Source organism: Punica granatum, chromosome 4, assembly GCF_007655135.1.
Source record: "Punica granatum isolate Tunisia-2019 chromosome 4, ASM765513v2, whole genome shotgun sequence".
Lineage (NCBI taxonomy): Eukaryota > Viridiplantae > Streptophyta > Magnoliopsida > Myrtales > Lythraceae > Punica > Punica granatum.
The window spans coordinates 26,594,218-26,616,462 of NC_045130.1; the positions used below are offsets into that span (position 1 = coordinate 26,594,218).

A 22,245-nucleotide genomic window follows, 5' to 3' on the forward strand; every position below is an offset into this window, starting at 1 on the left:
CTCGACATATTAGGCGTGGTGTGGTGTGAGTGCGAACACGCACATAGGCACGCATACATGTAATCTAGACTCTGATATCATATAAAATATCTAAGTGATTGAATTCATCACCAATTCCAAAATTTGAGCTAATAAATTATAATACTCATATTAAATTTATATTGAACTTATACAGATTTCACTCAAATTTCATATAAACTAATCGACTTTGTTTCATCCTTTTTTTTATGCGAGATTAATATCTCAACATTTATCATGAATTGACCGACGAATGATTACTGTACTGATGTAGACAGAGAGCAGCTTTACTGGACGGATCGGTCCATATTCTTGCCTCTGCAACTTCCGGAGCCGTGTGCTTCCTCTGCTTTGCTTTTACACTCTTTCTCTTCTTACTCTCCCTTTGCTTGTCTAGCCGGGAGATGGAGGAAGACGAGAAGACCTGCCGGGACTGCCGGAGCTGGGAAGAAGACATCTACTGGACCCATTTCCACTTCATCCACTTCTTTCAGTTCCTCCATGGCGATTTCCGGAGCCACCTGGTAAGTCTCTCAAGACTCTTCTCCCTTCTCATGAAATACCCACGTACGAATGGAAACCAAAGAGCGGAAAAATCATTACTTTTAGGGTTAGTGCTGCATTTGCCATGGAGTAGGGTTTAGCTCGATCAGTTTCCGGCATTAAAAATCTGAACTTTCCTACAGGCCGTACCCAAGAAGTTTGCTGAGAATATGAAGAACAAGTTGGGAGAAAATGTGTTCCTGAAAGGTCCCAGTGGTTCGATATGGAAGGTGGGTCTGGCGGCCGAGGAAGAAGGGCTTTTCTTCAAGAGGGGGTGGGAGGAGTTCGTGAAGGATCATCACCCTTTGGCGGAGAATGATGTGTTGATGTTCAAGTACAATGGGAACTCGCTGTTCGAGGTATTGATGTTCGATCACTGGAGCTTGTGCGAGAAGGAGGCGTCCTACTTCTGCAAGAGGCGGGAGCAGATGGAAAGGGACAGTGAGGTAGGGAAGAAGAGGAAGGCGAGGGAAGGTCCTGAGGTTGTTATCGAGTCTCCCTTGCCCCAGGATGATGCTCCACGTGCTCCTGCAGAGGAGCCTGGGAAGCCGGAGGAGACTGTGCCGACCCCGACACTAAGGCAGCAGAGGACCGCGACTCGGAAGAGGGCTTCCCCTGGGATGAAAACGAAGGCAAGGGAAGGTTCCGAGGTTTTTATTGAGTTTCCCTTGCCTCAGGATGCTCCTGCAGAGGAGCCTCAGCAGCTAGAGGAAACAGTGCCAACAACTACTGTAAGGTCCCGCAGGATAGGGACACGGAAGAGGGCTTCGCCTGGGATGAAGAGGAAGTCAGGGGAAGGTTTCAAGGTTGTCATTGAGTCTCCCTCGCCTCAGGTTGCTAGTGCCCGTGCTCCCGTGGAGGAGCCTCAGAAGCCGGGGGAGACTCTGCCGACAGCGACAGTAAGTGAGCATAGGATCTTGACACGGAAGAGGGCTTCCTTTGGGAACATTGGGAAGGCAAGTAGCTCGGCTGTGATCGATCAAGAGAAGAAGGGTGGTTCATTGAAAAGCCTTTCTGTGTCTGGGATTCCCCCAATAAAAGAAAAAGGTGAATCCCCGATCAGACCCATGAATTCCCGTGGAAATACCATGTTCCCATTTTACTATCTACTATGGATTTGGTATGCTTCTTTATTAGGTTCAGATTTCAGCATAAAGTTGACGGTATTTCTTGAGATGCTGCTGTCTACGTATTAGTTGTACATCAATATTTGGGGTGTTCCAAAGTCCATTGAGAGCAAAAATTAAACTAATTTCCTGAGCTTATTGTACTTTCCTATAGTTATGAGACGAAGATCTGCTCGTGAAGGCTTGAGGTTCACGCATACATATGTATCAAGAAAAATTGCTGCTTTGGGAAAAAGTCCGGAGCAAGTCCTGGCGATCCAGGCAATCCAGCAGGCCCAGGCTGCGATGAAGAGCGAGAGTTTCCTGGTCGTGATGCGACCGAGTCATGTGCACATTAACTTTTATTTGGTAAAGAAATTAACTCTTTTGCATATGCTGCACATGTTCATAGCCTTGATCGGTCTCCTTTGCTTATGATATTTGACATATGCCAAAACATATGGTGGATGTGCAGCGGTACGGATCGGATACAACATCGATCATATTACTGCATTACCTTTACTTTCCACTCTTTCTGTCCCACCAAAATTACTTGCCATTATATCTTTTGCATATTGATCTGCACGTGCATCTGTCCATTGCACATTCGACTTGCGCTCTGGCATTCAAGCAAAATTTGAGTTTTGAAACATCTGATAGTCCCCAACATGAGATAGAATAACAAGGAAATGGAATCGATTGGCACAACATTATGCCATGTAACTTGAATTCCCTTTCCTGATAAAATCAGCAATGTTCGGGTAGGCTCCGTCTTGGGTGTATTCAATTCCTGTTGAGATCTGCCTTGATGCCCTAAATTTGTGCACTAGTCTTTATTGGATATTGTATTCCACAAAGGGAATTTTAAGGCAGTTTCAACCAGTCAGGTAGGACAGAGAGTGACAAGGGGTGAGGTTAGAATTAACATTTTTTTCCTTCTGTTCTACCCATTGGCCATGCGAAATCAGCAGCATGTGACTGAATGATCTTTGCTTTGCTTCGATGCAGTCGATTCCTGTTGAGTGGGCGGACAAGCACCTGAGTCCATGTAATCAAAGAATCATCCTCCGCATGAAGGACAGGACATGGACTGCACTTTACTACTACACATCTCGTAACTGTGGGGGAATTTCTGCTTCTGGGTGGAGGAGCCTTGTCCTTGAAAACAACCTACAAGAGTCAGATGTGTGTCTCTTCGACCTCGGGGACAGCATAGATGGCATGGTTGTCTTAGACGTGACCATCTTCCGGGCAGTCGAGAGTGCGACCCCTGCACTTACAGTTTCACAGGCTTCAGCGCCTGCCACTGACGGACTTGAAGGGAATGTTTGTTGATCTCCAGTTTCCCTCATCTTCTTTTTGATATAGATCCCCCTTCTCAGTTTGATGCAGTACCCTAATGCGGATTCGGACTTCGGAACTATATCTAGAACAGTCTACTGACTCTGAATCTGAATCTGAAAAGACTTTTTCATCATATGTAAATTTTATCCCTCTAGCTTGTGCATTTCTGTGTTGCTCAATTCCTGCACTCTCTTTTGGCATGAAAAGCAATCGTTTGAATTACCAAAATATTTAAGAACATTTAATAACTCAAGCAGAAAATCCGGACTTCAAGCTTTTATCTTATAAATGTTCATACGTATGAGCCGGATACGATCTCCATTTCCCGAGTGCTCAGCGGTCTGCTGCATAAAGCTCGTGTGTAGGAACAGGAAGAACATGAACAGGACATTGTAGTGTAAGCAGGAAAAGTTCAAAACTTCCAAGAAGAGGAAACTGGAAAGACCGATTAGTTATAAACCAACCGGCACATAATAAAAAACTGTTACTTTTAAATTGTCCACTTCAACACAATAAAGTTACTACCATCAACAAATTAATATCTGACCAAAAAAATAAAATTATCATGACATCGGCATGAAAAATTAAAATTTCTCTGTTTTTTTTTGGGGACTTTCTCATTCCCCTGGCTAAAATTGCAGCGGAACAATGTCAATTTCATCTTTTTCTTTATTTCATCTCCACCGTACCGCCTCCCTTTCTTTTATTTCGTCTCTCTACATGGAGAGAGAACTAGAAGCATAAGAATCATCTCACGGAGGAAAAATGCTGGGGTCGAATATCTTGCACATCATGTAAATATGTACATGTATATACTGTCCTGTAGTTTATTTTTAATTGAAAAATTAGAACCACGGAGTATAGAAATATATGTGGGCCTTCGGAGCCTCTAGCAAAAGCAGTTGGACCTTATTATACAGTAAAGTTGTCAAATTCAATTATATGGAGATGATACAATAATTAAATTACTAAAATCAAAGAGAGTTTGCACAGTGATAACGTCTTGCCCGGTAATTTAGAAGGTCGATACTCGGTGGGGATTATCCGTGCCTCTTTATTTAGTTATTAGGATTTCTATTTTATGTATTAGGTACATGGATTTCCCTTACAATCGGAAAATTAATAAAATCTTATTAAAAACTCAACTAAATTTCGGTGATATATATTAGTAATTTGGACTCCTCTTTGGAGCTCTTCTGCTTCAGGAATACAGACCGAAATAATTAATTAAACACATTTAAATCTAAAAAACTGAGAAAAGTTCTAAAGGTATTATCAAGTGATGTTTTCTCGAGAAATAGTTTTAATCATTTAGTTAGTTTATTTCTCGAACATAATTTAGATATAATAGTAAAAAAAATTTAAAAAGTGAACAACTAGAAATTTCATATTCATACGATGATAAATTAGTATATTTGAAGTTAAAATATATATTATAAAACAATTTACTTTTCAATACATATAACACTTCAAATAGTAAATTTTCATCAATAATATTAAAAATAAACATAACTAATTTTTTTGAAATAATTAACCTTAACTTAAAATACTTCAACATTTAAAACTGAATATATAAATTAATTGTAATTATTTTATTTAATATAGTAAGTTGAAATAATTACCAAATTTCTCTGCGTAAATTAAAAACACTAACTACTTATTTTCCGGCTCTTCATATACTTAGACTTTTAATTAACCATGAATATTCGTACCTAATAATGCTTTTAATATCGAAGAGAATATCTAAACTTAGCATCAATTAACTATGAACTAGGCTTTTGCGAACCAAATATAAACGGCAATTTCATGCTACATATAAAACAGAGTCCTGGTGGCTAGGGGCGTGATGTTGACTATTGAAGATAAATAAGGGAATGTACTGGAGATTACTGATATCCAAACAATGACCGTCATGAACCATATAACGAGCTTCCTCCGCAAAGGAAGCCCGCTTAAAACTAACATAATAACGGTAATCCTTGAGAGCAACATTATTTTGCCACCATGACGGCAAGAATCGCCACCATGAGAAGAGAGTTTACCCAGTTATAAAACCGATCTTCCAGGTGATTTATGTCATTTTTTGGTATCGGCGGCTGCGATTGGTTAAACAGTCCTTTGTTTGGTTGTGTTGGTTGGCGCCAACCAACACAACCAAACAACGGACTTTTTTACCACCGCAGCCACGGTACCAAGAAACGACATAAACCCTCGAGATGATCGGTTTTATAACAAGGTAAACTCTCTTCTTGTGGTGGCAGTTCTTGCCTATCCTGATGGCAATTCAGATCAGGACCAATCCTCCGAAAGGACTCTGGCAAGAGTCTATTCTTGGGGACAAAAAAATCCCCCACGTGAGGTGGTATGGGCGGATCTAATCCCTCCCACGTACAGGCATTTCCTCAACAGTAACACGATAACGTTGGTCTCTGGGCTTACCTTTATCATGTTAATTTTAATAGGGCTTCCTTTGCGGATGAAGCTCGTTATACGGCTCATGCCGGTCATTGCTTGAATATCAGTAAGCTCCATTACATTCCCCTGTTTATTTTCAAAAGTCAACATGACGGCCCCTAGCCACCAGGACTCCATGTAGCATGAAACGTCGTTTATATTTGGTAGCGGTGCCAAGCCTAGTTCTCGCGGTCCACACAGCCATTCAACTATTCATGTGGATCAAAAAGGGATAACTACGAGGAATAATGCCTTTCAAGGACGAGGAATAATGTGATCTATGTTCTTTTTTTTTTTTTTTCAAGTTTTCCTGTGATTCTTGTTCTTGTATAATGTTAAGATTAATTAATTACCATTTATTATGTTATTGTCTCTTTCAACTTTATAATGTCCATCTATGTTTTTTTTTCTTTTTTCTTTTTTCAAGTTTGTCTATGATTCTTGTTCTTGCATAATGTTAAGATTAATTAATTATCATTTATTATGTTATTGTTTCTTTCAAGTCCCTAATGTCTCTGTTCTTGTGCCTTTTATGTATAATACATGGTACGTCCCTCACTCGGTTGATAATGAACTCCAATTTGTTGAATAACAGTGTCCGTAGAAGTATAATTAACAAATGAATTCCAATCTGATTAAAAAAATCCACCGAAAAGAAAAATGAAAAACTAATTGCTATTATCTCGAATTACTAACCATGCACGAAAGCATACTATCTTGGACTACCAGCCATACTATATGGTTGTGTGAGATCTCTCCGGAGCAATTAGTTTTTTTTTTCACCCATCAAAAGAAAAAAAAAACTAATAGTTGTTGTCTCGGATTACCAACCATGCATCGAAGCATACTATCTCGAATTGCCAACCGTACTATTCAGTTGTGTGAGATTTCTCCAGAGCAACTAGGTTTTTCTTTTACATATCAACAGAAAAGAAAATAAAAAAAACTAATTGCTATTATCTCGGATTACCAACCATGCGTGGAAGCACACTATCTCGGATTACCAACATACTATTCGATTGTGTGAGATTTCCATGGAGCAATTAGTTTTTCTTCTTTTTTTTGACCTTTCAAAAGTAACAATAAATAAAAAACTAATTGCTATTATCTCGAATTACCAACCTTCCAAATTTGGAATGATTCAAACACTTGATTTGAATAATGTAAACTTATACAATTTAAAATCTCCTCTCATCCCATCCCGACCCCTATCCTAAATTCGATGATCAGACATAGCCTAAGTACATTATTTGGAGAATAACAAATTTAAAGCCTTGTTTTACGAAGAATTTGGGGGAAGAAAATGTGTTCTGCAGAGCAGGTGCCCGTTAAATCTTCTTGAAATGTTTTCACGGTCCAGATTATATGTAAGATTGCGAGATGGAAGGTATAATGGAAGAAGGGAAGGGACTTCCTTGGGCTCCCACTTGTGAGAGGACCGGATAGGCCATTTTGTCAAATGAATCGGAACTTCATTGCCCCGGCCCTTCCATCGGGACATATAATTGGCTCCGTGCGGCAACTGGTATTTAATAAGGACGTATTATCAAGAAAAGTGGATCATAATGGACTTTGCCCAATGCTAGTATAATATGCAATGAATTAACTATTTTTAAGCATTCCATTTATCTGGTAAGTCCTGTCAATCGTTTGGCGTCTTAAGATGTTTTAGTGTAACAACTGCAGCAAGTGTATTCTTTCCCGTGACCATTGGTAGCTATTAAGATGCGTATGTGCAAGTGTGGGAGTTTTGATTTCCATGTTTGTGTCCATCCACACGAAGTTGGGAAGTTTTACGAGTCTAATTTTCACTTCTCAGCTGAATGTCGTAATTAATGTCGTGTGCTATGAAATACGAAACCCTAACTTGAATGAGCCATTGTCTTTACTTGAAAACAATGATAAGAAAGTCGTACAGGATTGGAATCACAACATTGTGAAGAAATTGGCTTTCCCTCTGTTACCTTCGATGGCTGTCAATGGAGCAAGAGCAAATTGGATTGTTATTTAAGAATATCCCAAGAGATGAGAGCGTATATGAACTTAATTTTTGAACATAAATGTTAGCTTAACTCAACTATATTTATTCATATTATCATATATGGCATTATTTTTCCTTTTATTTCATGGAGTGTGTCTTGAATGTGTTAAATGGGTTAACTTTTGAATATAAAGCTTACAGCTTGTTTGGATAAAGAAGGATGGGCGGAGGGGAGGGGTGGAATTATATATCCCATGTTTGGATATGAAAAATAGAAAGTGGGAGAGGAAGGAGGGGTAAGATATCATACCCCATGTTTGGATAGAAAATTAAAATGGATGAATTTTAATGTAAATACAATTTTGCCCTTGCATACCCACTTAGCTTTATCTTATATAGGATAAAATCGTCTTTTTACACAGTTATCCCTCCCTAGTCCACCAAAATGGTGGAATAGAGATTTGAGGGGTTTGGCGGGGTTTCTAACACCTCATAACCATGGTTATTAGAATCGTGATTCGAATCGTAGAATCGTATGATTATACTATTTTATATATATCAAGCGATTCCAATTCAGGGGGATGAATTGAATGTTGGAATCGGTCTTGAATCGCAGGGTGAATAGCGGGGTCGCAGAATCGGTGTGATTGAACCGATTCTACTGTCAACCCAAGTTTCGGCTCAACTACGTCCCAAGCTCAGCCCAATCAGGCCATCAGATAGCCCGACCCGGATTTTTTTTTAAATTCGTATCTTCTTCTCAATCTCGTTCCCCGATTGAAGCCCTACCTTTGTCTTCTCTTCTCCTTCTCCGATTGAAATCAACATGCTGAGCTGCCGAGCAATCTTCTCTTTAGACTTCAGAGTTCGACTGATCTGCTTCTTCTTCATAGTCCAAACTTCAAATTTTGACCAGCTAAGCTTCTTCTACCGACCGGCTGAGCTTCTTCTTCAGAGTTTGATAGGTCTGCTTCTTCTGCTTCTACTGCTTCTTCGGCTGAGCTTCTGTTCTACTGTGTCTTCTGCTGGTCTGCTTCTTCTACTACTCTTTTGGTTTGCAGCATTTTCTTATGATGGTCTGCTTCTTCTACTGCTCTTCTATTCTGCTGTGTCTTTTGCTGGTCCGCTGGTCCGCTGGTCTTCTTCTGTTTCGACACGATTTTACTACTCTTTGCTTCTACTGCTCATGGAGTCACGATTGTATTGCTCTTTGCTTCTTGCGAAAATTAAAGCTTAAATTATAATATACTTCAAATGCTCAGAAGTTCCAACCTTTTTGGAATTTACAGCAAATTTCTCCTTGTATCCCGGACCGTTGCTTTTAGTGTATTTGAGAGTGTCCATTGCAAGTTCCCTAGAATATGTAGGAAATATGATTTTAGAAGCTTCCTTAGGATGAATATGCTGTGCTGAGGTGAATGTTTTGCTATCGAGTATGGACTATAGCAACAAATAGATTGGAAATGGTATGATACATATATACATATATATATATATATATATTTTAATTACAGTTAGAATCTTACGATTCACGATTCGATTCTACAATTCATGATTCCAGGAACCCTGCCCGATTCTAGGTAGAATCGCGATTATGACGACCTTGCTCCTAACCTCTCCCCTCCATTCAAAATTAGAAACTAAACATGGGATTTTGTCCACCCCTCTTAATCCCTACCAATTTCGCGATTCTAAAAAAGCCTTATAGCTTTGGTCTTAGAAAAAGATGTGGAAATAAGATTCCAAATTTTGCAAATGGTATTAAGTTAGAAAGACATAATGTACTTTAAAAAAGGAGTATGTTCGCACTTTATAAATTTAAGAAATTTAAATTAACAACGATAGTAATTGTCATCATTGGATCATCTCATATGGATAAAGGGAGAAAAAATATCACTTATAATTCAAAAATTTATGTGTTTTATTTGTATAATTCCTTAAGAAAGATACAATATAGATGAAGAGAGTCTGTACTTATGAATGAAAATTTGTATAACGACAATGGTGAACTATAGATATATGAAGGTGGGGGGTGAAAAAGAAAGGGTAAAAAGACAAAAACCCTCATTGTGGTTTGAGATCGGGACAAATCGCACAATGTTCTTTTGTTTGGGACAATTAGTCCCATGTGGTTTGCTCCGTTAGACATAGGGGATTACGGTGTTAATTTTTTTTTCCATTTTCAGTTTTCAATCTTGAACCTTTTTAATCATTTTGGTCATAAATATTTTTCTTTTATCATTCATATCCTCAACTTTTCATTTTGTTTCATTTTAGTTCAATAAAGAAAAATCGAAGAAGGAAGGGGTCGGGGCCACCAATCGGCTACCCCGAACCCTCCACTGATGGCGCTGGCGTCCTCTGTGGGTGCTGGCATCCTCTAGGGTCCTCGGTCGATTCGGGGTCGAGGCCGCCAATTGGCGACCCTGACCCTTCCACTGAGGGCGCTGACACCTACAGAGGATGCCAACGCCCTCGGTGGAGGGGTCGGGGTATCCGGCGTCCTCTGTGGATGCTGGTGCCCTAGGTGGAGGGTTCGGGGTCGCCGATTGGCGGCCCCGACCCCCTCCTTCGATTTTTCTTTATAAGATTAAAATGAAATAAAATGGAAAGTTGATGATATGAATGATAAAAGAAAAAGATTTAGGATCAAAATGATTAAAATGTTAAAGATTGAGGACTGAAAATGGAAAAAAATTAACGCCATAACCTCCTATGTCTAACGGAGCAAATCACATGGGGCTAATTGTCCCAAACAAAAGAACATGGTACGATTTGTCTCGATCCCAAATCACAAGGGGGATTTTTTTTCTTTTTCCCAAAAGAAAGTGGTGGCAAGTATCGAGTTGGTGGCGATGGGCCGTGGCACGTGCTGAAGATGGTGAAGGACGAAGGTGATAGAGAATTGCATTGAAGAGAGAATGGGTTGGAAGAGAGGAAAGGGGCAAGTATGTAAAATAAAAATATATTGTGTTCTTTTTTTAATTATAAAAAAGTTTCACACATATTGCTTTTTTGTTGGCTAGCTGGGGTCCACATACGAAAAATGTGATGCATAAACAAACAGTGGACCATTTCCGGACAAAATGAAAACATGAGCTTTTTTATGTGAAAAAATTAGGCCAAAACTGAGATTTTCAACAAAATTTGGATTTTTTTCCTTGTAATCCACCCTTATTTTTATTTACGTAAATTAACTACAATATTTATCTTATACTATAATATTTACTTTTGGTATGTTGATAGTATTTATTACATGTATTAACTACTTAGTATATTTTGTTTAACTACATATATAGATATAGATATAGATTACATATCAAATTTATGAAGATGTCCAATGTATAGTTGGATGCACCATAAGATACTATATTGGAAAGAAAAATATTAACAAATTAATATGGTATGCATTATTTGAAAATAGATAGAGCATTATAATTTTGTAATTGTCTTAATATACTGTATATATGAATGTGGAGAAAAATAAATGACAAATATAATCAAACTGTATGATAAGATAAGTATAAAAAAGGCAAAAGAGTAAACTAAATTTCAAAAATATTTGTTAAATAATTTTTACATGAAAGGGTAAGAATTATATATATATATATTCCTGAGGTCTACCTAATTAAGTAAGAAAAAATATTATTTTTCTTTTATATATAAACATACCATATTTATTTATATCACATACAATATTGCCATTATTTATTCATAAATAACATGTAAGTTTAGCTAATTCCTCTCAAAAAGCATACATGAATATAGGAAAAAGACCTAAATCTATTTTAAAAGTATATTGAAAAAAGAAAAAAAGGACACGAATGTTGAAATAAATCTATAAAAATTTAACGGGAAAAATGTTCCATAGTACAGACATAGTGGTACTTGAATTTATATATAAATGTAATGAAATTAATTCATTTCATACTTAACAAAAAAGGAATGAACTCATTTTATTATATCATATATTCAAACCCCCTCATTGATTTAACAATCCAAAACACTCCATTAAGGCCTTCATCATAGTATTTATAGAACTCAGAAATCATAATGAGATTTTCAAATACGTACATAATAATACGCAAGAAAATGCTAAAGTTCAATTATCCTCGGACCTTAGCTTCCCATGCTATATCTCTGCCTGTCTTACAACGATTCATGAACGACTATTTGTTTATGCGACTCAGAAAATCAATAATTGGGGATACGTTTAATTTAATTGACCAAACTCTGAAGATATGCAGAAGGACTAAAAACTTTATTGTTATTTCTTTTTGTATAAGTAAAAAAAAAAAAGAACCTTTATCGTAGAATAGAAAGATCGAAAAGAATACTACACCAACGCAGTAGGAAGGTGAGTGGAGTCAAGTACGGAAATTTGATGGGTCAAAGCTTATGTAGTGGAATTAATTTAGTTTCATATTTTGAAATACTTGAAAGTCAAAGCTTACATATACATTCACATAGACGATTGATGTTATATAGTTTCATGAAAACGTTCTAGACGATTGATGATATAGCCTTCATGAAGAGGGACGTGATTGTAAGAATTACCAGTTTCATGGGGTAGAACACTCCCATCTCTGCCCTTTCTTCCATGAAAGTTCTTATTTCTTACTCATTGTTCCTGCAAAAGAGTAGCGTTTCAAAGTTAGATTGCCTTCAAATGGAGATCGTTCACATTCTTTAATTTAACCCAATAAGTTGTATGCACGTAAATCTCTATATAGGTCAGTCAACTTCTTCGCCACAACCAACCTCTCCTTCCTTGTCTCGTCGGCTTAGCACTCCGTTGTCGCAGCGTGACCAGAATCTGCTAATGGCTGGAAGTTGGGTTGGGGTCAAGTAACCTCATGAAAGCAAAGGACAAAAAGAAAATTGTTTAATTGGAGGCCTGATATTGTGGGCAGAGTGGGCTTGACAGTTTCCTTTCCTTCTCTGCGCGTAGTGGGCGAACTTCTAGGAATTACGTATTGCTGTTTATTTTTTTCTTGAAAAAGAATCTCAAAGAAGCCGAGTTTTGCCGAATTTATAATATGGTTTTTGGCTGAGTAAGTTTATAATAAGGTTAAGCATAGGGAATCTATTGACGGTTATAACATCAGCAATTCTCTTATATAATAGTAAGTATAATAATAGTGTCAGATTATTTTTTGCTTAAACAAAAAATAAAAGATTGATGAAAGAATCGATATATGGATCAGTCACAGTTAGAACCAAAAACATCATAACAGGGAGATATTACAATACTCTAATAACACCTATGTCGTTCATCGTTATTTCTCCACATATATAAAGAGACAAAAGTCGCGTATGATATCATTTTGATAAAAAAAATGCACGTGAGTATTAAAATAATACTCTTCTCCACTTTTGTAGAATGTGAATTGTTTTAGTTAATTAATGTATAGATAGTTAAGATCATTTTGAAACTTTTTTGAATGATGTAAGAAGAAATCAAAAGAAGGGACACAAATGAAAAATAATTGAAATTGGTGGGTAAATCTAAAAAGAGAAGAAAAGAAAAGGTTAGAAAGAAGAAGGAAAAAAAGGGACACGTGCCCTGTCTAGCTTAATTCTATGGAAACAACAGTTTTACTTATATATTAAAGAAAGATGTATATTATCTATAAATACTTTTTTAATTCCAATAGAATTTATAATTTTACAAGTTAGCAATAAATTTTTTCAAAATATAGGTGGATTTCTAAAATTTTAAAACTTTTATTATCCCCATGTTAAAATTAAATACTCACTAAATTTTAAAAAAAAACCTCAATGTACTCTTGAAAAATAAATCAATTAATAAAGCACATACTAGTTTCAGACTTAAACAATTTCACAACTTGCATGCACATTGCATGGGCTTTTACAATGAATTGATGGCTTGTAGTAATTGATTCCTTTGATCTAGAAGACTATTTGAAAGTTCAAAGAATGTAAAGTCGTTGAAGGAGACTCTGTCAAATGTAAAATCATTATTAGATAATTACGTAAAGTCTATTTATATATTAATAAAGGAACATGTAGGGGTGATCAACCACGAGCAGAGGAATTACTCAAGACGCTTAAGTGGAAACTCCTTATTTCATGAACAAAAAGCTTATGGGAGAGGAGTCCTAATTAATATGTACATAGATTGTTTCACATTTGCTCAACCCATTATTTAAAAAGATAAAGGTTATATCATGTTTTGCAAACCAGTATGCAGCTAGAAATTATGCTCAAGGAGCCAATATACAAATAATACAACTTGTGATCAGGGTCAACCTGACCGAATATTATTAGTCTTAGTTGATAGGGTGGGTATAACTGTGATCTCAAAAGAAAAAATATATATATTTAGATACCAACTTGCCATATTACAGTAAATTTAAGTTTTAACTTGCTAATAAATTTTTAAAGAGATATTATTAATCCTAGAAAAATGATAATTTAATATTTTCAAATTTTCACTAGGCTCACAAGTGGTTGAACCCATTTTTAACCAAAGGTACAATGGTGAATTTAATCATCTTATATAAGAACGATCTTCTTTCTAATTTTTTGACATGGGATAACAACTCGCAGCACTTTCTCTCATGTGGCAACATCTATTTTTTGCACTTTCCTATACATGTCACGTGGACTTGAAAAATTCATCCACAAGAATTAAGTTCTATAGCCAGGCTTCCACTAGCGTGCTCGGACCTATAACCACGAGATGTATTTCTTTTTCCACGTTCCGGCGAGAGAAGGAGGGGATAGTTAACTGTTAGGCGGGTTTTCACTTCTACAATTGAAACAATAGACTATGAATTCCACATTCGAACTAGCACATGTATATTTTGGTTGCCCTCGACAAATAGACATTGAACTTGGCACGAAGAGAACCCACATTGACATTTCGCCTGCTCTAATACCATGATAAATTTCCAATAAGCTTACAAGCGATTGGATTCATCTCCATCTCATAAGCTAGGATTTTTCGGTTGCAGATGGGGTTCAAGTACTCTGAAGCTTAGGCAAAACTTAACGAATACTAATTCTTAAACTTTCTAAAACTCCATATTAAAATTCTACCCTTCTCCTGCAACTGGAAAAAATACAAATTCCTTCCTTAAATAGACAAGTTTACAAATTTTCAATCTTTAGTAGGACTTCAAAGAAACTCTTGGGGGCAAAGTCAAACGGTAAGAATCTTAGGGGGCATTATGGAGCCCGGAATTTTAAATTTGATAATTTTATACATATCATTAATTGAATTTGCAAATGTGAGGAGGGCAACTGCCCTCATGATTCTTAAGTGGCTCCGTTCCTGTGCTGAACTAATACTCCAGTTACCAAGAGATAAAAAGCAATAGCGCAAGCACCTTTTTATTGAATCTCAGCTCTTGTGTACTTCATTTTAACATCTAACAACTAGGAAATAACTGCATTAAGAGCAAAGTAGTGGAAGGATCAAAATATAAAATGGTTAGTGAGGTCGGGAATGATTTTAACTCAAAAAAGGTCAGGGATTAAACTAAAAAAAGCAGGCTATCTAAGGACCATAATTGTACTCGTCTCTAGTGATTAATTTTCCACTAGTTTTGGTTTCCCTGCCAAATTTGGTACTTTGCGCGTTCCTTTAGTGTATGAAGTCGATATAAGACGCGGCAAGACCGGGAAAGGCATATAATTTCACTTATGATTTTAAACTATTGGCAATGAACTCGGTTGCGAAAAAGCGAATGACATACATAAGCTCTCCTTATAAACTGAAAACATATACATAACTCTTTTCATATCTCTTGCTCAACTCAATTTGCTCAAATCTAATAAGCATAGAACGACTTAAATTTGTTTATCTATATATATACAGGGGGCTTTGAAGAAATTAAATATAAAATGAGAAGAGGATTTTTAGACTAGACAATTGTGACATTTCAAAATTCCAAAGTTTCAATAATATTCAGGTATAAAGTTGATGTTCATTTCCGATATCTTTGCATTCTATTTATATCTATTTCTGATTGAGCTATAAGATTTGGATGAATTTAATGGACAAACCTTATTGAAGGAATGACAGGATACATCGATGAAGCAACACTGTGTTGCATATGTGCTTCCCCCGCTCAAGTCTTCGATATGGAAAATGTTCCGAAACTGAGGACTCAACATCGATTCACCAGTGCGTTGTCCCATTTATCAGCATTGACCTGCCCCTCCTACTGGTTGGTACTTGGAGAATCTTCTACTGCAGAATTTGCGAGTGACTGCCTCAGTCTTAAAGGTTCTCTTGATTGGGAGCATTCTGCCAATCCATAGAGAAGGTAAACCATTCCTAGGAGGAGATTTTATGGAATGCCCATCAATTGGACGGTCAACTACAGCCTCTGGGATTTCCCTGGAAGTGTCTGTCGACTTTTGCCCTTGTAGCCAACAAGGCAGTCATCATACTGCTTGCGTACGGGAAGCTTCTTGCATGAATCGACTCCAATTTCTTCAGTCGGCTCCATCTTTGGAACTTGAACTCAACACCGCTTGATGCCCTTGGATACATGAAATGGTTTGGAGAAAGTGTTGAGTTATGGAGCCTGAAGTACTGTGATTCCAGATCGAGAGCGGCTCATGTTTTGTTCGGCCCATTAGTGATGTAATTAGGGTTTGTTACCTTTATAAGTAGCAGCTTACATCTCTTGTAACCTCAATTCAAATAGTAGAATACCTGGCTTGGCGGCGTCCCCAGACGTAATCAGAATTTCTGACGAACTGGGTAATCAATTTCGTGTGTCCTTTTTGCTTTTCGTTCATATTGTTTTCCACTATCGTATATTAGGCGCAACAGAAAGAATACCTTTGGAAATGCTCGGAGAAGTATGTTTGATGTCTGGTTGTGTTTGCTGAAAAGCAGAGTTGAAGGTTCTTATATAATCTATATAATATATAAACTTTACCACAGTGTAATAAATAGTGGTACGATCGTAAGTATATATATAATTTGGACTAAATTAGTAAATACATATAAACCAAAAGTTTGTAAATATTTTAATTTATAAATGCATAAATATATTTGGACGTGAAATATTTTAATTTAATATATCCCGGAAATTTATGCATAAATATTATATAATTACAAAATTATTATCAAACTTATGGTTACTAATTTTGGACCCAATTAGAAAGATGATAATTTTTAAAAATTTACACAGCGGCTTTCCTAATTAATCATAATTTTTAAGATGTTTGGAGATAATTATTAGATATATGATATACTATATAAAAAAAAATATATTGTTTATGAAATTTTTAAAATTTAACTAAAAGAGTAAAGTTTGAATTAGATAAGTTTAATTATATTTGTAATGAATGTTCAATGCAACGCACGGGCCAAAAATCCTAGTGTTCAGTGGATGAACATACAGAGCGGCCTTTCCCTCTGCCTTTGAGCAGATACAAGCAACCAAATATTCCACTTGAAACATTTTTAAAGGTTCTCTTTATCCATACCTTTTTAGGTATCGAAGTGCTTCCGGCAGTGTTGAATTCAAAATAAAAAAGATGGCGACAACTGAATAGTAGGTTAAAAACGATCTCATATCGTAGCTTCTTGTATCGACAGAGTATGGCTGCCCCATTGAGTACGACGAAAAGGTTGGCATGAACACTTCCAGGAGCTGAGCTTGTACTTGACCTTCTGGTCAATGTGCATACCGAGGAATCTTCCTGGCATGATTGGTCTTTTTTTCCCCCCGAAAATCTCGAGCTAGGCTCATGATCAAGACCACCAGGACGAAGGCTCTTCACGGCAAATTCTGCATTGGAAGATTCTCGAACTGCCAAGCTTTGTGCAGGCCCTGCAGGGAGCAGAATGAGCATATAAGGAGAAGCACGAGCTGGTGAATCGATGTTGAGGGCACAAGGATGGGGCATTTTCCTTTCCAAAGTCTCGAGTAGGAAAGGATATGTACACAGCTTTCTCCTTACTAATTTCTTCACACATCCTTCTTTGATGCAAGTCCTCCTAGAATTATGTGCCTAATAAATTATCTAACTTCAATGAAACGTTCTAATTTTCCGACTCATTTATTCCAAATGGTTTCAGAATCACATTTTTTGTTATCGTTATGGTACTGTTTAGCGTTTACCTTCTGGAAGCATGTGATATGGGTCATATGACTGATTTCTAGCAGTATGATCATATTATTACCGTTATAACAATCAAGCAGTTGACATGCAGCATATGCGAGTGAAAATGAAACTGTTCTGATCAATTCTCCAAGTTCTTACAAATTTCATCAAGATTAGAAATAGAATGCACCTCTAGGATTCGATGGACTATCACCGATATCATCCAAACAAGAGAGACCATCCTCCTTCCTTCCCCTTTCTCTCCTTCATTTCCTCTCACTATGAGCCAAACAAAGAGCGGTACAGTAAGAGCCACACAGAACACACTGGTTCACCTGCAAAGTTGACTGTGCATATTTCCATTCTTCGATTTAAAGTACGGTGCTTTGGAAGTAATAGAGGAAATAGTGATTTCAAATCCTAGCCTTCCTAGTATAGTTGTTGTATCATAATTATGTAATTATTCTGCATTTATTTCTTTCCTAAAACATGTTATGTACAACTCTATTTAATTCAATACAAAACACCTCCAACCGTAAGTTGAGGTTTCAGCCCAATTCATCTAATCTCATATGGTATCAGAGCCTACAATCGAGCTATACAGTCGATCTTAACTAGGCTAACCTATCTCAATTCTCTTTCCCGATCCTCTTAATCATTCGTTCCCTATGGCTGACCTAACTTCAACCCTCAATCTTCCCTCCTCAATCCCCACTATTTAGGTCAAATTAAATGGCCGAAATTACATGTTTTGGAAGGGTATTATGTGCCCTCTACTCGAAACCTACGGGCTTCTTCCCTATGCCGAAGGACGAGTATCAGAACCTGATAGAACAATCACAGGACCAGATGGCAGCATTTTACAGAATCCAGAGCACTTGCAGTGGACGTCTAAAGACAAATTTACAATCACCTGCATCATGCTAGCGGTGACCGAAGAAATCGGCTTCACCATCCTTTCTGCCAAGACTTCTCATGAGGCCTGGCACTCTTTGGAGACCGCATTTCTCAGTCAGACGGCCGCCCAAGAAGACCTTCTGGAGCAACAGTGGCGTGACCTGCAAAAAGGATCAAAACCAATGCTGGAATTCATCAACGATGTTAAGAAGAAGGCCCTCAGTTTTGCTCAAATTGGAAAACCCAAAACTTCAACAGAAGTTAATCGAGAAATCTATACTGGATTGGGTCCTGAATGGGAGCTGCTTATTCTAGCTAAATCAGATACAATGGTGACGATATGCATTGATGAACTCACCTCACTGCTCATGGGGCATGAAGAACGGCGGTTGTACGCTGCTACCCGCGAGCAATCGCAGCAGCTGACTCCAGCTCCTCTCTCCGGAATCCTTGGACCACTTTCGGCCGAAGTCCACTACATCGACAATCACGGAAGGATTGATTATCGCGGAATTAACTACGGTGGAAAAGCAAAAAACAGAGGCAAAGGAAAAGGAATCGGACAAGGGAGTGCTTACGGTGGTCACGGGCTTGGCGGTAACCCCCGGAGCTCCAGCTATGGCGGTCACGGCTGCACGAGAGGGCAAGGAGGACAGGGACGTCCTCTGTCGAACCCTAACCCTAATTTTGCAGGAAACTATCGGGGAGGGCAGGGGAGTTTTGGCCGGAACGGTTCGGGTTATAACATCAACCCGGCCCGAGACACGCGGACTATCCAGCCCGGTTTCTCCTCCCAGCCCGGCTCTTTTAATTCAATGGGCTCTACTCAGATTGGCCCATTTCACATGCCGGGCAGCCCAGCATCTGCCTCCAACCCAGTTGCTACATCTGTAGTATGCCAAAATTGCAACCGGCCCGGCCATACTGCTCCGTTTTGTCAATTCAATTATTTTTCTGGTGTTCAGGCTAACATTGCTGAAGCATCTTCTCAGGGACTTCATGACCTTGATTGGTACATGGACTCGGGTGCTACACATCATGTCACTTCCCATTTAGCCGACCTAAACATTCATGATGAGGCACTGCACTCCGATCACATCTATGTTGGAAATGGTAAATCTCTTCCTGTATTTGCCTCTGGTTCTTCCACTATCAAAGTCTCATCTCGCCCCCTCCACTTGAATCATATTTTATATGCTCCTAATATCTCCAAAAATCTCATTTCTATCTCTAAATTTGCTCAAGATAACACTTGCTTTTTTGAACTTCATCCTAACTGCTTTATTGTTAAGGATCAACAGGCACGCCAGGAACTTTTGCGAGGCCTGGTTAAGGATGGACTTTACTGCTTTTCTCTGATAGGCAAGCACGCCAGTCAACCTCAGGCTCATCTCTCTACATCTGTCTCCAGTACTCTATGGCATCAACGTCTCGGTCATACGTCCTTTCCAATTGTTCGTCGTGCTCTTAGTTCTTCCTTTTTATTGAATAATGATCATGCAAGACTCGTTTGTTTTGCGTGTCAACAAGGCAAATTAATAAACTGTTCTTTTCCTCTCACCATGCATAAGAGCACTTCTCTCTTTGAACTCATTCATACTGACATTTGGGGACCAGCCCCAATTCGATCGCATACTGGAAACATCTACTATATTCATTTTCTCGACGATTATAGTAAATTTTCCTGGTTTTATGTCATGAAATCTCGATCTGAAGTATTACAAATTTTTCGTGCCTTTCGTCTTCAAATCGAAAATCTCTATGGCCTTAAGTAAGCTCCGCGTGCATGGTTTCAACGTCTGAGCAATTTTCTCTTTAAGCTCGGATTTCATGACTCGAAAGCAGACTCTTCTCTTTTCATCCTCCAACATTCGACTTATTCTATTTTTCTCCTGGTTTCTGTTGATGACATCATCTTAACTGGGACTCCGGGTGCTCCATTCCAGTCCATATTAGCGACACTACACAAAGAATTTGCCTTGAAGGATCTCGGTCCGCTTCATTTCTTCTTGGGCATGGAAGCTAAGTCCGATTCTGCTGGACTATATCTGACGCAGTCCAAGTATATTCATGATATTATTGTCCGGACATCCATGCTTGATTGCAAGCCTATCAGTTCACCGGTTGCTGCTGGCTCTCGACTGTCTCTTCATGATGGTCACCCGTTTGAGGATCCTTCTCTCTACCGCAGTGTTGTTGGATGTCTACAGTATTTGTCTCTCACTAGACCAGATATTGCTTATGCCGTTAACCAAGTATACCAATTCATGCATAAACCCTCTGTGACTCACTGGCTTGCGGTAAAGCGCATTTTACGGTATCTCAAAGGTACTATTACTTATGGTCTTCATCTTCGATTGGGCTCCATTTCAGCACTGCATGGTTACTCCGATGCTGACTAGGCAGAAAATCCTGATGATCGGCGGTCTGTTAGTGGCTTCATCATTTTTCTTGGATCTAATCCAATTTCTTTGAGCTCGAAGAAACAGCGCACGGTCTCTCATTCCAGCACTGAGTCTAAATACAAAAGTCTTGCTAATGCTACTACAGAGATAATTTGGCTTCAGTCGCTACTTCAAGAGTTGGGTTTTTCACAACACCAAGCTCCTACGCTTTGGTGTGATAATATATCCACCATTTATCTCACGGAGAATCCTATCTTTCATGCTCGAACAAAACATATTGAAATTAATTACCACTTTGTTTGAGAACATTTTATGCGAGGTTAGCTTCATATTCAATTTATTAATTCTGAAGATCAACTCGCTGACGGTCTTACCAAGGGACTATCCTCTATTCGATTCTCTACTCTTAGATCCAAGCTTCACGTGGACGACTCCCCGTTGCGCTTGCGGGGGAGTAATAGAGGAAATAGTGATTTCAAATCCTAGCCTTCCTAGTATAGTTGTTGTATCATAATTATGTAATTATTCTGCATTTATTTCTTTCCTAAAACATGTTATGTACAACTCTATTTAATTCAATACAAAACACCTCCAACAGTAAGTCGAGGTTTTAGCCCAATTCTTCTAATCTCATAGGAAGTATCAGTATCGGTTTTCCTGTTGAGTTGGTAATTAATCTAAATCACAGTGTAGTGGTAATAAATTCTACAAAATTCATCATGTTTCCCAATGTGAAAGGAATGCTAATGAAAAGAAGTTTAGCAGTGGTACACAAACTACAAAGGTACTCTGCATCTGAATCAACTGGTTCCGGTAAATTTAAATTCTCCAGAATTGAATCAACCTGTACCATTATAATTTGACCTTGTTTACTCCCATTTTTTGTACCTACCGGTAATTGCGGAGTCTGTGAGGTACTTGACTTAATATCAAGCTTAATTGGTCGAATTTGGGCATAATTAGAGGTCTACGACACAACCCATTGGATGCACAAAGAGGCCCGTGTAAAGAGGCGACCCATGATCAAGCACTTGATGACCCGACTCAAGGACCACATTATCCGATCCGGACAGCCACTGTTGGGTTGGTTATTCGAGAAGAAGGCCATGGTAACTTCCAACTAGGTTGATTTGTTAGGATTAGCTGAGAAAGGAAATGATCACGAGCACATCTGGGATAACTTAAACGGCTTAACCCTCGAAGCCATGATATTGTTTGCAACACCTCTACAACCTCCTAACCGATACCGTCATACCTCTGCAATTGAAACCCAGTCGCCGACTAATCCTACGAATCCCAGAGATTGTGGCGCAATGCTTTAGCCCGGTGAGGACGATTGGTGGTTTTACCCTCACTCACATCTTGGGACTATGCCTTGACACTTCTGATAACCTAAGAGTGG

General features: G+C 38.2%; 2 protein-coding genes across 2 annotated transcripts; one reads left to right on the top strand and one right to left on the bottom strand.

Annotated features, from left to right (window-relative positions):
- Window positions 1-311: 311 nt before the first annotated feature.
- On the top strand, window positions 312-3,174 carry LOC116205829. The gene is made up of 4 exons (XM_031538502.1): window positions 312-542; window positions 705-1,608; window positions 1,843-2,036; window positions 2,676-3,174. The coding sequence occupies exons 1-4, from the start codon at window positions 423-425 to the stop codon at window positions 3,000-3,002; spliced, it is 1,545 nt and encodes a 514-aa protein (XP_031394362.1). The 5' UTR covers window positions 312-422; the 3' UTR covers window positions 3,003-3,174.
- A 13,576-nt stretch (window positions 3,175-16,750) lies between these two features.
- LOC116204254 lies at window positions 16,751-19,490 on the bottom strand. The gene is made up of 5 exons (XM_031536333.1): window positions 19,288-19,490; window positions 19,017-19,242; window positions 18,797-18,913; window positions 18,455-18,599; window positions 16,751-17,267 (listed from the first exon to the last, which is right to left on the bottom strand). The coding sequence occupies exons 1-4, from the start codon at window positions 19,488-19,490 to the stop codon at window positions 18,465-18,467; spliced, it is 681 nt and encodes a 226-aa protein (XP_031392193.1). The 3' UTR covers window positions 16,751-17,267; window positions 18,455-18,464.
- Window positions 19,491-22,245: the final 2,755 nt, after the last annotated feature.